At 43.0% G+C, this 18,113-nt stretch overlaps 1 protein-coding gene across 8 annotated transcripts in view; it reads right to left on the bottom strand.

Moving 5' to 3' along the window:
- The window catches only part of LOC115146232 (steroid hormone receptor ERR2), a 68,752-nt gene extending 61,507 nt beyond the window's left edge, over positions 1-7,245 (bottom strand). For 2 of the 8 annotated variants that reach the window (XM_029688185.2, XM_029688188.2), the window contains exon 1: positions 5,551-5,930. Coding sequence is in view for 2 of the 8 variants with exons in the window: in XM_029688182.2 (XP_029544042.1) it covers positions 1,869-1,918 (50 nt within the window). In the remaining 6 variants the exon portion in view is untranslated. Of the gene's footprint in view, positions 1-1,868; positions 2,304-5,550; positions 5,931-5,977; positions 6,099-6,606 lie in introns of those variants that run through there. The other 6 variants (XM_029688187.2, XM_029688184.2, XM_029688189.2 and 3 more) reach the window with 6 other exon arrangements.
- Between the last annotated feature and the right edge of the window lie 10,868 nt (positions 7,246-18,113).

Raw genomic sequence — 18,113 nt, 5'->3', positions numbered from 1 at the left:
TGATGAGCAAGTTTGTTACTTTGCCCCTTTACCACTGAAGTGTACCTAAAAGGCAGAGTTGTATAGAAACTCTGTAAAACAAAGGAGATTATAACAGTCCGTCTAAGGAGTTAATGAGTCCACTAGATTGTCTTTTCTCTCTCTGAGCGGGATATGGTTAATGCCCAAACTAGAGTTCCTGAAAACAAGTGAGTGAATCCTTAGGCTGTCAGAACAATTCAACCCGTTTCCTCTTTTGCATGACATCCCATTGAGAATTCCTCTGGTTGTATTGCTTTCAAACACTATACATGAAAATCTATACTGCTCAACTACTTTAATTTATTATTTTCTATCATATCATAGGGCGGCGGGTAGCTTAGTGGTTAAGAATGTTGGGCCAGTAACTGAAAGGCCGCTGGTTTGAATCCAAAAAGCCGACTAGGTGAATAATCTGTTGATGTGCCCTTAAGCAAGGCACTTATCCCTAATTGCTCCAGTAAATTGCTCTGGATAAGAGCATCTGCTAAATGACAAAAATAAATAAATATACCTCAATCTTTCAGCAGACATGCCTTTTAATCATAATCCAGCTACAACGACAGACAGACACATTTGGCTGATTAGATTTTTGCGTGGAAAGAGTTATGGGTTGAAATAATGACTATCTGGAATACTACATGAGGATGTGACAGCAAGAATAAAGAATTTCATCAAAAGCACATGATAATACTTACAGACCCTGCAAATTAAAAGATTGTCACTGCTGAGTGGAATATTGGGCCTAAAATATATAGCTGTACTGTAAAATGATATTAAAACATACATGTATAGATATCTAGCTGTTGTATTTTTAGAACACTTTCTAAAGTAGATTACTAAAATAGGATTGGAGATACTTTTCCATTTTTATTCAAGCAATCATACCAGTCTGCTATAAAATAAAAAATACATCTCCTACATGCCAACAAGATATGAATGTATAAAAGCAGAAGTGCATATACAATTACCAGGTAACTTTAAGCAAGCCCGCAGTTAGCGAGGGCTTCTCAGACAGGCAGCCTGGCTGATGTGCTACTAGCTGGGATGGATCTGACTGATCACTGGGATTACACGGTTCTTTCATACGTCTATCCCCAGACATACAAATACTGCAGCGTGCAATTCATCCTCCCCAATTCCATGAATTCACTTTAATCTAATCTTTTTAAATGTATTCTGATTCTGTCAGGGTGGCAGTCCGGCCAGGACACGGACAGAGAACAAAACCATCCCAGAACAAGCTCCTAACCCAACAGGACACATTCCCTCTATTCTTTAGGAAAAACACACTTGCACGTTGCAATGAGCTACTCCTAATTGATCGGCCATGCTCTTAATGAAATGTGCACAGTGACACACATGGCTGACAATGTGCTAAAGGGCTAAGGGTCCTCTCTCCCTATTGAACACAACCAAAGACACACCACAGTACACCTGTCTTGTTGCTTTTAGGGTATCACTGGCAGCAGACAGTCCTGTATGAATTAACAGCCCTCCATAACATATATAGAGAGAAAGAGTCAGATAGTGCACGTGTGTGTGTGTGTGTGTGTGTGTGTGTGTGTGTGTGTGTGTGTGTGTGTGTGTGTGTGTGTGTGTGTGTGTGTGTGAGCAAGAGAGCCAGGAAAAGCACAGTGCACCATAACAATAGCAGTAAAAAGTTCAGCGTCGAGATCGGCAGGTCCTTTGTAAAGGAAACAAATGCAAGCACTTCTACAAGAAAACATGAAGAGAAAGGAGAGAGGAGGAAAAAGAAAGAAAGATTGCAAGAGGGGAACAAAGCTATATCCAACATCACAAAAGGCGGGTATGTTAAAAGAAAGGTTGAAAGAAAGACGTGCACCTACTGGTTATGATAGCTGAGAGGGTCTGGCAGACAAAGTTCTGAAATGTCCATCAGTCCAGTTTTAGCATTCCAGGAATGAGAAGAGGAAGAGGAAATAGGAAACAATTGAGACCCGCTTCTCCCCCAAAATGACAGCAGAGCACCCTCAGAAAGAACGGTGAAAAGCCCCTCCAGAACTGCTTCCCCCAGCCTGCACAGGTATGCTGTATCTGACTGTGTTCCAGAGTGTGTGCGCAAGAGAGTTGAAGAGTGTTTGTGTCTGTGTCTATAGTTGTGCGTGTATGTGTGTGTCTGTGTGTATATGAGAGATCGAGAGAGGGGAGTGGGAGAGAGAGAGAGAGGTAAAGGGGGGGCGAGAGACAGTGCGATCGAGAGGAGCGCAGGCAGTGGCGGATGAGCGCTAAGATGCAGAGAGCATGAGAGAGCGAGAGAGAGGAATGACTCTTTCCATGGTCAGGATAGGGCTCTTTAAGACTCAGTGGCTTGATGAATATGGAACAGCTGCTGTTGTCTCCGAGGGGTAGGACTTAAAGGGACAGAGCACGGAGGAGGAGGGAACCAAACGCTCAATAGAGCTCTCTGCTACACGGAAATACACACACATGCTCACACACACATACACAACGCCACAGTCATTAGAACAGACAGATGCATATACTTTACAACATGCACTTAAAAGAGTTCACACGACACACTAAAACATGTTGAAAAACCCACAAATAAAAATATGACAGCTAAAAACTCACATGCAGCCATTCACACTGCTAATTTCAAACATGAATACATGTACGAGTTGCTGGACATGTATGCCCTATTGATGTTGAAAGAAAGCACATATCTATAAAATAAAATAATATGATTTCCCCCTTGAGCCCACTTAATCACAATTCGTCTGGGAAAACAGGAAAACATTTATAATAAAACAATATTATTAATTAAATTCAAGCTTTATTTTCAGATTCACAAAAATAAAGCTTTTATACCATCTGAAATAGCACAAGGAATATTTATGTAAAAAAAACGTTTTTTTACACAACATACTGTAGTGTGCACAAGAATAACAACAGTTCATTACAAAAAAAAGTATTTGTTTCAGCAGGTTATGACAGACAACCACAACAAAGCAATGTAACCAAGCAATGCTTTACTGTTGATCCTTCAAATGAGCTTAATTTAAAACTGCTAACAGCAGTAGTGGTTTTTCAGTACCCCAGAGACATTTCAGCCTGTTTGAATGTCCCGTCAATAAATCTTTCAGATCTATGCAGAAACAGAGTGCTCCATTTTTCCAGATAGTCACCCGGTGAAGTCATGGGGTAAGGAATGTTTCTGGGATTTCTGCTGAAGTAACAACAAATCTGACATGTCAGGATTCAGAACAAGTCAAAAAGCACAGAAAACTGAAACCACAACAACACAGAGACAACTGGGAACACACATTTACTTGCAAAAGACAACAACTTTGCATCCGTTGAGGAAAGTAAATCCATGTATTGAGTTGTGCGTGGCCATTTGCGCTTGGTGATACATGTGAAGGACTATTGTGGACCTTTCACCAGCTGTGAGAGATGATCTAAAGCCATAACTCAAACTCTGAGAGCCCATCAGCTTCTAAAGCAGTGGAAAATCCAGCCCTGTCTTCTCTGACCTCGGTTTAAAACCGCCTGTGTTTCACTGTTGATCAAGCCCAGGAAGCATGTGGAGAACGCAGATAGCATTTCACAGCCAATGAGGGGCTCCATGTTACTGTATCCCTATATTATAAGAACACAGCTTAACATGGCATCTTAAAGTAGAAAAGAGCAGTCGAACAATGGCTGACAATTCTGGGATAAGTCAAATAGCATGAATTTACTGTTTTTATCTAATTAGCTCTACTTGAATAAAGCAAGTTCAGAGATGGTGGCCAGTGGCTTGCTTTTCATAGTTGATTTAATCATTTCATCATTGAAGAGTCGACAACTTGGGGAACTGACTACAATGTCTTCCAATAATAGATTACAAAAGAGAGGAGGTTGGCAAATTGTCCCTCCTTACTGTAATACAGTAATAGTATGTCTCTGGTAAAACAGGACTGCCCCATAACTGCATGTTGGTATTCCAGTTGAAAAAATAATCCAGGTATTAATCAGCTCACGTTTCCATAATCCACGCAAAACCATCACTCAATCCCTCTTGATCATCACAGGCCTATTGATGTCCAGCAACATCCCCATCAGAGCTGCTTTAAAGTAGCTCACATAAAAACATCTAGTCCTTCTTAAAAAAAGACAAAAAATGACTTACAGTACACCAAAGAACTATATTTCCACATCTAAGCCATTGATTGACATGGCTGCTACTGTATATAAAACACAATATTACAATCCAAAATCAAACTAGTGTGAATAAATTATAAAATCTTAAACATCTGTTAAAGTTATAATAACCCTGACTGAATATTCCAATGGAATAATGAGAAATAGCCAGACAAAATCCATGACAAATCAAGACTATGTGTTTTCTTAAAAACAAAGTGCTACCCAATTTCCTTGACCTAGATACAACCCTAAAGACACATGGTGGAGACTGACAAGGGATTTCATGAATCAGCATACAGTATGAATAAAACTACTATCAACCTACTGTAAAATACAACAGACCTGTGACCTGCAACCTCACGGCATAGGGCTTTGGCATGTGCTAAAGGCACATATCAAATAGATGATTGATGTCTCAAGATATTTTGAAACAGACTGTAATTTCATTGAAAAACAATGGATTAAAGGTCATTCATCCTAATTTGTAATCCATCTGACTTGGTTAAGGGGATGGGTGCAATCCCTTTGGAATGCTTATCAAGAAGGCTCGTTCACTGCTGGAATCCTCCATTGAAAAAATCCTGTCTCATTCATTATGCAGCTACAGTACGTAACTATACACGCGCACACACACACACACACACACACACAGGTTTTTATATAGCGAATTAGATTACTTACAGGGTTACATATTCAAGTTCGTATTTGGATACGATGTCTCTTTCAGCAAATGTTCTAAATTCATCCTTGTCCTTTATGAGCCTACCAGTTCATACTGCCCCACATTTACAACCAGCCTGAATATCAGAGAATGAGATGACGGAATATCATTGAGAAATATTACACTTCACTTCTGGTGCTTACTAGATGACATTGGCCAGACTGTTGTAGCGTAGGCTCAGTTATGAAAAAAGTGATGTTGTTTATAATGCCTCGTATCAGGTGTGTTATGAAACCTTCCCTTACCACCATAGTGTAAAATGATTTGACAGGGAGAAATTGGGTACAACAAGACAAGAGACTGCTCTATGCATTGAACACACTTGATCACTATTCGGTAAGCAAATGTGGAAGCAGAGTTATGACAGAAAGTAATACAGCACGCACAATTCATGCCATGGACTATTGTTGCATTCACAGACCTCCCTTACTTCATAGCACATAGATAACCAAAAATAAATTTGCACCCTGCACATCTGATATAGAGGCTTCAATTTAGACAATAGACACAACACATATTCTATAAGAATAGCCACATGTTGAAGCAGTGAGTGTGTGTCACCACAAGATTATGAAGTACTAAAACATGCATTCTTGTGTCTTAATTTCCTGTTAGACAAATACAGCACTAATACTCCGGAGTTCCATTACACCTCACATTACCTGTTTTTGATCCAAAAAGTAGGCTGGTTGCTAAGTGGCTAGAATTTGGGGTTCTCAACGACTTCAGCTGTCTCAAAATGATAACAAATGTCTGTCACGCACTTCCAGTTTCTTACAGGGACTGTTATGCGAATTAACAATAGGCCAAATTGCACAGGCCCAATTGTAATAGTAGGCCCCAGTATCTGGCGTTAGAAGCCCCGACTCGAACTCCCATTAGACAGCGCTGCAAGTGTTCCAATGTCAAAATACGTTTGTTACTCTGCAAATGTGGAGTTTCGCTGAGCAACTATCTTAATTTCTTTCCGTTATGTACTTCCTCAAAATGTCTAAATAAAAACCTCTACTGTATTGAGCTATTGTCGACTTCCGACCTGTGCGTGGCAGTAATGAGTGATTGGAGGTGCCGAATCACAATTTAACTCACAAACTCTGAAGGTAAGATTACACATGAATACGACGTGGGCTGGCATTTATGTTGACCGTTTGGCTTTAGGGGATGTCCTCCTCTCTTTCGCTCCCTCGCTCTAATCATGTTCTTGTTTTCCATTATGCCCACGAGGCGCGTGCGACGCAGTTCAAGTTGATTTAAATTTCAGCTCCATTGATTAACAGTCCTTCATTAAAAAAAACAGGCAGCCCTCATCATGACTCCGATTCAGCGCCACAATCAATACAAAAATAAAATCACAAAGAAAAAAAAGAAACTGAAAAAAAGAGTGCACACTGTCCAGTTATAAAACATTGAATAGCTGGGTTATTAAAAATGTGCACTGTTTCAGGGTACTGTTTCATAAGTTGGTAGGCTAGGTAGCCTACATGCATATGAGCTGCCAACGGGGTCAGCAGTATGCTATAGCGTTATCATTAATAACAGCAGGCAACATTAAATATTAACTTTTAAAAAGTTGCATGAAATGAAAAGTAAAGTTGCTAAAAAAAAAGTTGCTAATACATTAAGTGATAGTGGACGTGCCAACAACTTGTAAATAGCCTTCAGAAAAGTAGTCCAATGATAATAAATGGAAGAGAAAAGTAAGGTGGAGAATACTCTACCTTTACAGACAGGTTATATCAAATCCCTCAGGTGCTACTGTGTAGGGTTGGTGTCTTCAGGTTGTAGGAGCGGCTACCTATGTGATTGTGAATGCGCCGTTTTAGTCATACGACAGTAGGCTACATCTATCAACTCCTCCTCCAGCCTTCGTCCTTTTACAGTATATTCTCCATCCCCTGCGGCGACACCAAACATCCGTCGCAGAGATCAAGATGCCTATGCAGCTGAGAAGCCATTACTGACCTTTACTGTTATAGTTACTGAGAAAAAGTCCGAGATAATTTGGATAACTGCCACTGAATATTCGCTCTCTTTCCCCTCCCTCTCGGGGTCCATAACAGCAACGTGTGCCTGGATTAGTGTAAATCTTCACCAAGAAAACAACAGTGACAGTTGACACGCGGTACAAATCTTAAATACCACGGCAGTTCTGGAAAAGGTCGGTTGGATTCCACTGTTGATAAATAGATAACAAGACAATAGTAGCGTCGCGTCTGTAGCAGAGTGAGATCAGGGCGTCGCAAAAGTATCACATAGCTAACATTGTGACAGATCCCCAGGAAGTTTTGAGACGGTGAGAGTGGGGTCCAGATGTGTATGCAAATGGTCAGAAACCCCTTTCTTCATTACGGATGACCTCATTTCAGTTATTGTCTGAAAACTTGTAAATAGTTGTTCCTCTTGGAAATATCCCACTGCGCAGAAACCGGTTGATCCAATGTTGTTTCACGTAATTTCAACAAAAACAATCAATGTGACGCGTTGAAGCAACGTGGAAAACTGATTGGATTTGCAAAAAGTCATCAACATAAGCGAATTTCGTATGAACCACCCAACTTTTAACCTAAATCCAATGACCTTTTTTTTTTTTGATTTCGAATGTAATTCACGTTAGTTGACAACACAACCGAATGTAAATAAACAGTTGAACTGACTGACATCTGTGCCCAGTGGGATGCACCAAGAGTTGCTGAAATTAGTCTAAACTATGGACAGTAAGCCACTGTTGGTGTGTCAGCATTGAATTTAATAAACATAAAAGTAATTTTCAATGTTTGATATGCTTGTTATCAAATCTATTGTTTCATAGGTTTCGTAGGCAATTGTGTAAAATAAAAATACATTTAAAAAAATGTAATGAGTTGGCTAACATAAAATAGCCTACATTTAAAGACAACAGTATGGGATGATCATGAAGTCTTCCATTTGACGCTGGCCTTAAACTGAGAAAACCCCTCATTCCTGAATACGCCTTCCTTGAAGGCTTGTAGGTTATAGTTGAGGGACTACCAGGCACGTCATCTTCTCCGCTAGAGGGAGTGGTAATTTCACCAGACCACCTAGGACGGGGGAGGCACTTTTATTTCTTTATAACACATTGCAATTCATGAACTGAAGGAATGACAGCAACCTGCCAGCAACAAAATGCAATTTGTTTCTATAATTTGCCCACTCTAGATCAATAAAAACATAAACCTTTCTATTATGGAAATCATGAAGTAATCATCATTATAAATGAATACATTAAAACGCTAAAGATAAAAGACTGGGGTCCATATTGATAGGCTATTGATAAAGTCATTTGAAAGAGAACATTAGGCTAAGTTACATTAAAATGATAATATAGTCACTTTTAAAATATCAATATATTTAAATGCAATTAAGTGCATGTGAAAATGTATTCCAATTGAGGTGCACCAGGGGTTTCAGGAGATCACTTGATGTTTGAGTTTCATGGTAGAAATATAAATTAAAAGATCAGATTATCCCTTCAAAGGGAAAATCTATAAATGCAATTTGTTAAACGCACAGAATCCATCAGGCTGGAGAAATTACAACAGTGGCTTGTTTAGTTCACAATAAAAAAACGCTTCCTTAGGTGGTTACATTTCAAGGTGATTATTGGCTCAGCTTTCAGCAACTCACTCACTTACTAGGCAGGTCAATGAAACCAGTGAGTTTCCATCCTGCATGGAGTTATTATCAGTGCCTTGGTGGGAGCAGTGTGGTGTCAGAGACTCCAGCCACCCAAGCCCCATGGCAAGCGGTACCAATGCACCAAGTCTGGAACCAACAGGACCCTGAACAGCTTTTACATCCAAGCCATGAGACTGCTAAACACACTGCTAAATAACGAATCAAATGGTTACCCGGACTATCTACCTTGACCATTTTTTGCAGTAATTCTACCCACACACTCACACATACTAACAATGACACCAAACAAACACATACACACACACTACGCACGCACGCACACACACACACACACACACTAAACATACGCTGCTGCTACTGTCTATTATCTATCCTGTTGCCTAGTCACTTTACCCCTACTTATATGTACAGAGCTACCTGAATGACCTTGTACCCCTGCACATCAACTTAGTACAGGTATTCCCTGTATAGGCATGTTATTTGTACTTGTTGTTCGTTATTCGCTGTGCATTTATTCCTTGTGTCACAATTTATTTAATATATTCGGGGTTTTTTTGCGTTCTCTTTAACTCTACATTGTTGGAAAATGACCCGTAAGTAAGCATTTCACTGTTAGTCTACACCTGCTGTTTACGAAGCATGTGATGAATAACATTTGATTTTATTTGATGAATGAATAGACTGATTTATTTTCAAACTACTGTGCACTCGTGCTTTTCAGTGTAGGCCACTATTATAATTGTCTTATTTACTTAATATTGTGTATTTTTTCTCCTATTTCTATAGGTCTGTAGGAGAGAGCTGGATAGAGACTATAAGGTAAGCTCCGTGCATGGTTGCTTTCCTCCACACTGTATACTAACTTAATCATGATGATGTTGTAAACCCAGTGAAGTAACTCCCATGTCAAACAGGCAGAGAGGAGCTAAGAAACATCAACCATCAGACAGAATCACCATTAGTGATGTCCCGGGATCAAACAAACCAGGCATTAATCTCAACTCCCTCTCAAAAAATTTGCATAATTCAAAGAAGACAAACATTTTTCTTTCCATGGTTCGAACCAAATCAGAGTGCAGCTTCTCTACCAACAACTGCTGTCAGCTCGCCTCTATCCCCCATCCCCTAAATTTCATTTGGAAGACATCTCCCCTCTCTTCCCCTTTCTATGAATTCAGTGCACCTCATCCCTTAGATTTACTTGCTTAACAAATATGGACAGGAGACCTAAGTGGTTTTTGAAATCTTTGAATGGACTTTGGAGTGCCTGTGTTGTGCTGTGCTGGGTGGCTGCAGGGATGTTTTTTCTGCTCCCCCAGACTCCCTGGCTGGGAGATGGCAGTGCTGGGTGGAGAGGCAGTCTGGAAATGAGATAAGGATGTCTGATTCATAGGATCTGACAGGAAATCTATACTCTGCAATGTTTATAATCCAGCCATTACTACACGGCCAAATGAAAGAACAATAATCCAATCATTTACTCCATATTTACCTGAGGCAGATTCTCGGCTTTAAAAGTGAAGTGCTCACTGTGGCGGTGCGGTGGGGGCTGTAAAGCGGCTGATGGAGAGTTGACGGACATGCTCCAGACTAGCAGAGAGTAGCAGAGCATGGACCTCCATGATGGAGAGCAGAGGGGGTCCAGAGAGCAGCAGAGCATGGACCTCCATGATGGAGGGCAGACAGGCTCCAGAGAGCAGCAGAGCATGGACCTCCATGATGGAGAGCAGACAGGCTCCAGAGAGCAGCTAAGCATGGACCTCCATGCTCCCCAGACTGCAGGGGTGTGGACTGTCCTCTGGAGGGCAGCGTTCTGAGCAGTGGGGGTCACAGTGCCTGATGATCTACCTGTATGGTCCTCAGGGTCAGAGGTCAGGGGTCGGTCACCACTAGTTATTAAGATACCATATATGTGACTCGTTTCTGGAAACTAGACATATGTCGCAGGTCCCTACTTCACAGGAGACACATTTGAACGTACATTTTTTGGGGCAGAAATGCCTTTTGGAAAATGTGAACTTTAATGTGCCTTAAATCAGACCTGTATGCCATCTGTAAATACAAATAAAATGTTAAATTATGAGCCTAGTTGGTTTAGCCACAGAAAAAGGCAGCAACCTTACCGCTAGCCATGATTGGCTGAGATAATGAGTGGTCTGACATGCTGAGAGATGAGTTTGGATTGGTCATATACTGTAGCAGATTTCTGTCTATTTGAGCTGGTCAGTATGTGTAGGACATCCTGTCTAACGTGGCTTTAAACAAATAGAGAGAGAACAAGGGCATAAGTGTTGCTCTCCGCTTTCTGAAGGACCAAGTTTTGAAATCAGTGGAATTAGAGTACGATAGCTAAGGAGATGGAGAAAACACCTGTCTCCACATTACATCTTCAAACTAAGGGCAACCATGGCACCTGTGACAGGGAGGGGCATCCATCCATAATGTATACTGGTAAGATACTCCAGCTAGCTACATTTTCAGATATTACACATTTCTAATTTTGACAGAAATCATTTTCATTTCAAATTAAAGTGTACTGTTAGCTAGCTAACGTTAGCTGGCTGGCTCGCAAGCTAACGTTATGTGTATGATCTTATTATTTGTATCTAACAGCCATTTGCTTTGCTATTTATAGCCTAATGTTAGCTAGCTAACATTGAACCTGGTTGGTTAACTACCTGCAGATTCATGCAGGGCAGTAACGTCATGAGTTGTGATTATGTTTCATTGTTTAGCTAGCTAGCTACATGTCTTAACAAAAGACCACTATGCAGGTAACCATTTCAATAGAATGTCACTGCGACAACTGTTGATAGACGAAGCTGGTAAATTAGCTGGAAAACTACTCCGATTTCAGAGCACTCTTGTCTGAGTGTGCCAGAGTGCAGAATAACTGACAAATTTACGAATGCTCAACACCCGTTGAAAATGGCCGTTGTCAGTAAACGTTGTCAAAAAAGCGTACATTTTTGCCAGCAGCCCAGTTGTAGTCACCAACTCTCTGGATAACATAAAATCATCCTAACCAGCTCAGTTAGTGAGCTGTTCCTGAATTTGTGTCTGGAAGTAGCTAGCCAACGTTAGCCAGTTAGCTTGGGTGCTTGACTGCTGTTGTTAGGACAGGATGCTCGGATCAACCCTTAAAGAGATGGTTGGGGCTAAAGCTTAAGAGGGTGTGAACGATGCTGAATGGGTGTAGACAAAGAAGAGCTCTTCACTAGATACCAAAATGTTCAAAGCCCATTTTCTCAAAAGTGAGGTTTCAAGTTTATTAACTTTCATAGCATAATTACCTTCAAATTGTTTCTCAAATGCAGTGTATGATATACCATGTTGTAGCTCTGTATCTCTGCTTTTATGCGATGTAAAAAACACCATTTCAATTTTTTTTATTTTTTTATTTCACCTTTATTTAACCAGGTAGGCTAGTTGAGAACAAGTTCTCATTTGCAACTGCGACCTGGCCAAGATAAAGCATAGCAGTGTGAACAGACAACACAGAGTTACACATGGAGTAAACAATTAACAAGTCAATAACACAGTAGAGAAAAAAGGGGAGTCTATATACAATGTGTGCAAAAGGCATGAGGAGGTAGGCGAATAATTACAATATTGCAGATTAACCCTGGAGTGATAAATGATCAGATGATCATGTACAAGTAGAGATATTGGTGTGCAAAAGAGCAGAAAAGTAAATAAATAAAAATAAAAACTGTGGGGATGAGGTAGGTGAAGATGGGTGGGCTATTTACCAATAGATTATGTACAGCTGCAGCGATCGGTTAGCTGCTCAGATAGCTGATGTTTGAAGTTGGTGAGGGAGATAAAAGTCTCCAACTTCAGCGATTTTTGCAATTCGTTCCAATCACAGGCAGCAGAGTACTGGAACGAAAGGCGGCCGAATGAGGTGTTGGCTTTAGGGATGATCAATGAGATACACCTGCTGGAGCGCGTGCTACGGATGGGTGTTGCCATCGTGACCAGTGAGCTGAGATAAGGCGGAGCTTTGCCTAGCATGGCCTTGTAGATGACCTGGAGCCAGTGGATCTGGCGACGAATATGTAGCGAGGGCCAGCCGACTAGAGCATACAAGTCGCAGTGGTGGGTAGTATAAGGTGCTTTAGTGACAAAACGGATGGCACTGTGATAAACTGCATCCAGTTTGCTGAGAAGAGTGTTGGAAGCGATTTTGTAGATGACATCGCCGAAGTCGAGGATCGGTAGGATAGTCAGTTTTACTATGGTAAGCTTGGCAGCGTGAGTGAAATAAGACAGAATCAAGGCGGTCAGTCACATATTAAGGTGGAACTGACAGCAGAACTATAGAAGACACCTGAAATAATCTACCAACACTGGCAAGACTGGCAACACTTGAACATAATGTTAGGAGAGATTAATGGTTGCCCAAATAAAGACCTGTCTCGTTTGTCTTCACTGTGTTGTCCAATTATGTGTAAAATTACTGGTCCTAATTCAGATTCCTGTTGTTTCTGGATACATGAGATGGAATGTCTTCAGCTCCATAGATAACTTGACATAGAATACTATATAATACTTGGGGGATTACCTGTCTCCATAAGCATACATTGATTCCTAAGTGGAGAATTACTTATAATAAAGTATTTCATGGACAGTTGGAGCAGGGCCTCTTTGTGTTAGGGGTGGGGTGGGGGAGGTTTATCTTATTTGGGAAAGTGAAGGGGGCCTGGCCTTATCTGTCAATAAACAGTAATTAGATTTTGTGGCCGATAGCGTCGATTGGTTTCTAATCTAGCTGTCGCTCTGGACGTGTGTAATTAAAATCTTGATTGATAAAGGGGCAGAAACCCGCCCACGCCACCACTTACCTGACCCTACCCCCGACCCCTCCACAGCACACACAGGGGGAGAGATATGAAGGAAGGCCTGGGGAAAAAACGGCACTTCTTATTGATCAGCCCTATCTACTTTCCTATCAATGCCCTCTTCTCACAGTAGAGGGGACAGTACAAAGGTTTCATTTGCACATGTCATACGTGGAACTTCATAGCTTATCTTAAACGAAGAGATTTATCTTACAAGCAAAAATATAGCTACTCTATGTGATTTGGTCAGCTAAATCTAATCATAACCCTCTTTATCTTCCATGTCTATTGTGACTTAAATCTAAGACAAAATATGGACATGTGTAGCCTACAAAACTACCCTACAAAACACACTAGATCCTTTGTTGTAATTGTGTGTGTGTTTGAGTGCCTGCCTGCCTGCGTGTGTGTGCGTGTGCATGTGTGTGTCCATTTGTGTGTGTGTGCGTGCATGCAGAGAGGTGTCTAGCCTCAGATCAACCAAGTGAAATAAGGAGTTAAAACATGGTTGCCACTAATGAGGGGAAGGTTGCTGTGAATGTAATGCAATCAACGGAAGACACCCCTGAGGCCGTGGAGAGGATGAAACAAGAGCCATACACCTTCATCTAGTCCACTGACAGGCCTGTGAACCTGTGAAAACCGTCTGGACACACACACACACACACAGATACACTTATACACCTACACATTCACTCTCACCTACACACGCACATTCACAAAGGCTGAATGTCTGGTGCATAACACATGAGATAAATAACAGTTACCTTAAACTCAGTGGAATCCTACAGAGAATAGCTGGCAGAGAGGCAGTTCAAAAACACAGCCTCCAGACTTCACCGTCATCATGCAGACACACCAGTGAAGAAGAAAGGATTTGTGCCGACTAAGTTCTGGAGAGAGGGAGAGAGAAGAGGGGAAAGAGAGAGAAAAAGAAAGAGAGAAAACACATCAAGCTGAAAGGGATCCAACTAAGGCAGTGGTTCCCAAACTGTTGGGTGCGCCCCCCAGGAATGGAGCGAGGGGTCGGCAGGGGGTGCACTGGGGTTGTGCCCCCTCCCACAAAATATATAATATAGATAGAGAGATTTCTTTTAAGCCACTCAGTCCATCTTTAAACTTACTCTTGAAAGTTGTAATAGTAGAATGCACAAAGTGTAATTTCATAATTGGGTAGTGCATCATCAATTCCTCTTGTCATGTTAGTCATTGCATACCTTAGAGAGCTAGATTATTCATAATTTGTCAGAAATGTCCAGATCAACTAGCCCATTTTTTTGTTAGATTTTTTAGGCCAACGATTTGTTGTTTTAACGTATGCTGGAAGGGGGACCACAGTGAAAAAGTTTGGGAACTGCTGAACTAAGTCAGCATAGTGAAACCTGTACATACAGGTGTTGCTTCTCTTGCCTCCAACCTGGCAACATGCTTCGTTCAGTATGTCATGTGAGGATATGAGATGTGCATAACGTGCATATTGAGTCAAACTAACCTCACCTGTGTCTATGGTTTTCCTCATCAGTAAATAGTTAGAGAGCATAGACTACAGGGTTGTGACCTTTCCTGTCTGACACTAGTCACCTGCCATCATAAGCTACAAGGGCAGACACACAGCAATGAATAATAGCTGCCCCCCCCCCCCCCCCCCCGACAGACAATTGTGCGCACACGCACAGAAATGCACAAACACACTCACCATTGTGATAAACCACCTCTCACTCAACATCATTCCAAGTTGGGCTACCTCTACGAGAACATAATAAATAAAACATTTAAAGCATGTGCGTGCATGCTATTGTGCACATCGTGGTGGTGGTGGGGGGAGCAGTTAAAAGCGACTCTCAGAAAGCACTTCATTTGATTCTTAATGGAAGGCAACATTTCCACAGGAAAACTTCCATTGAGCACAAAATGAATTTCCTTAGTTTTCAATTTGGGAGGCTGTGAGTGGGATTGAGATTGATAAATGCTGGCAGAAGCAGCCCATGCGTGCGCTACCTCATTTAGTTGAGCAACGTCATTTCCACACTAAACAATGTGATTAATATGTGATCATCTAAACAAATGAAACAGACTGTGTAATAAATCTCACTCTAAAAAGTATTTCACTCACTTATCTTACAAAACATCACATTTTGTATCATGACTTTATTACTTTGTAGAAATGTGTATGAATTTAGTTCCATTCCAATTACTGTTTAGATTTAGACTTGTTTCCAACAAAGCAGTGATTCACTCTTACGTTCTGGTGGAGAATTTTTCCTCTCCCCATCTCCACCAGTGGGAGTGGCGGGGGGGGTCCATTAGGGCGTTAGGAGTGGTGCCCCACTTGAAACAAATACAAATTAAAAATTTAAAAATGTGTATATATTTTTTTACAACAAAATATATATTATAGAATTCAAGGACTATGTTTAAAATGTACATAAAAGTGTAACTTTGTGTACCTTTTACTGTTTCAAATATACAGTATATTGTTCAAAACAAGCTGTTTATTTACCTACTGTTCTGCCATTAGCAGAGCAGTAGGCGGCCTGCCGTCCAGTGCTCGCAAGCTTTTACATGACTTGCTATTGGGGGGGACTGCAGCAATGAGATTGCAAGATTTCATCACATGATTTTCACAGCACAAATGAAATGGACAGTCCTGGGGCATTGAAATGAATGCCCACGCCTTCTGGGTCTGCTCTATCAGGTACTGAACAGATGGCTCTAAATTGCAATGAACATGTGAGTAAATAATCATGACAGTCAGTGGGAGCCTGGGACCTGAACCGGACATCCACATCCATCAACAGTCGAAGGATAGAGGGATGCTCTAGCCAGAACCTTCTCGCAGATCTGGTATGACAAAAAAAAAAACATGCCTCTGTCACCAATTTGCAACACTGTTTTTTGTTTCTCAATACGTTAGATGCTAGCTAGTGGACACTAGCTACCAGCAAGCTAGCATACCAGTAGCTTGCTAGCTCGCATACCAATCAAGTCTAACTAAAGTTGCTGGCAAGCTCATCATACTTGTGACATTATACTAGCTAACTATCCCCAGTTAGATCATTTGTGGCAACATGGGCAGCAGGAGATTCTGTTTCTACATGCAAAAGTGAAATAGGTGCATTTATGCTGTTGTTCAAATGCACAGATCACTTTATATATCTTCCCAAACAAACCACCGGTAATTTGAAAACTGCCACCGCCCTGGGTATTCAGCCAATCAGCGGCTGATCAGTGGTATCACACTGGCGTTTTGGGAGGCACAGTGGTAGACCCAGGGAGGGGTGATCAGGGTATCTCCCTGCCCACATGCTGCCCGCTCTGCCCACATCTCAACATTGCAGCACCGGGGACAGGGGAAGCTCCAGGGAGAGGGGCAGACCAGGGAGACGGGCAGCACCAGGGAGAGGGGAAGCTCCAGGGAGACGGGCAGCACCAGGGAGGGGGGCAGACCAGGGAGACGGGCAGCTCCAGGGAGAGGGGCAGACCAGGGAGACGGGCAGCACCAGGGACAGGGGAAGCTCCAGGGAGACGGGCAGCTCCAGGGAGACGGGCAGCACCAGTGAGAGGGGCAGCTCCAGGGAGACGGGCAGCACCAGTGAGAGGGGCAGCTCCAGGGAGACGGGCAGCTCCAGGGAGAGGGGCAGACCAGGGAGACGGGCAGCACCAGGGACAGGGGAAGCTCCAGGGAGACGGGCAGCTCCAGGGAGACGGGCAGCACCAGTGAGAGGGGCAGCTCCAGGGAGACGGGCAGCACCAGTGAGAGGGGCAGCTCCAGGGAGACGGGCAGCTCCAGGGAGAGGGGAAGCTCCAGGGAGACGGGCAGCTCCAGTGAGACGGGCAGCTCCAGGGAGACGGGCAGCACCAGTGAGAGGGGCAGCTCCAGGGAGACGGGCAGCTCCAGGGAGACGGGCAGCTCCAGGGAGAGAGGTAGGCCAGGGAGAGGGGCAGCTCCAGGGAGACCGGCAGCTCCAGGGAGAGGGGAAGCTCCAGGGAGACGGGCAGCTCCAGGGAGAGGGGCAGCTCCAGGGAGAGAGGTAGGCCAGAGAGAGGGGCAGCTCCAGGGAGACGGGCAGCTCCAGGGAGAGGGGCAGCTCCAGGGAGAGAGGTAGGCCAGGGAGAGGAGCAGCTCCAGGGAGACGGGCAGCACCAGGGAGAGGGGAAGCTCCAGGGAGACGGGCAGCTCCAGGGAGAGAGGTAGGCCAGGGAGAGGGGCAGCTCCAGGGAGACAGGCAGCACCAGGGAGAGGGGCAGCTCCAGGGAGAGCGGTAGGCCAGGTAGAGGGGCAGCTCCAGGGAGAGGGGCAGACCAGGGAGACTGGCAGCTCCAGGGAGACGGGCAGCTCCAGGGAGACAGGCAGCACCAGGGAGAGGGGAAGCTCCAGGGAGACGGGCAGCACCAGGGAGAGGGGCAGCTCCAGGGAGAGGGGCAGGCCAGGGAGAGGCCCAGCAGTCTTACTGTACGTATAGAGTAGACTGTGCCCTAGGAGCTGATGGAGCTAGGAGACAGGAGATAGAGAGCCATAGAGTGAGAGAGGCAAATCATGGCTCAGGAACAGATATCCCTCATGGAGGTAAAGAACCCAAATGATAAATGATAAATTGGTAATCAAGGTTGGCTATGCCTGCAGAAATTAAAATTTGAGTAGTGTGGATATGGGGACAACAATAGCATAAAAGCATGTGATATTGTAAGATCAGTACAATAACACAAAACTTTCACTCTTGCTT

The sequence above is a fragment of the Oncorhynchus nerka genome, linkage group LG18, assembly GCF_034236695.1.
Source record: "Oncorhynchus nerka isolate Pitt River linkage group LG18, Oner_Uvic_2.0, whole genome shotgun sequence".
Classification (NCBI taxonomy): domain Eukaryota; kingdom Metazoa; phylum Chordata; class Actinopteri; order Salmoniformes; family Salmonidae; genus Oncorhynchus; species Oncorhynchus nerka.
The sequence above is the reverse complement of the archived record's forward strand: the minus strand, read 5'-3'. Positions and strand labels throughout refer to the sequence as shown.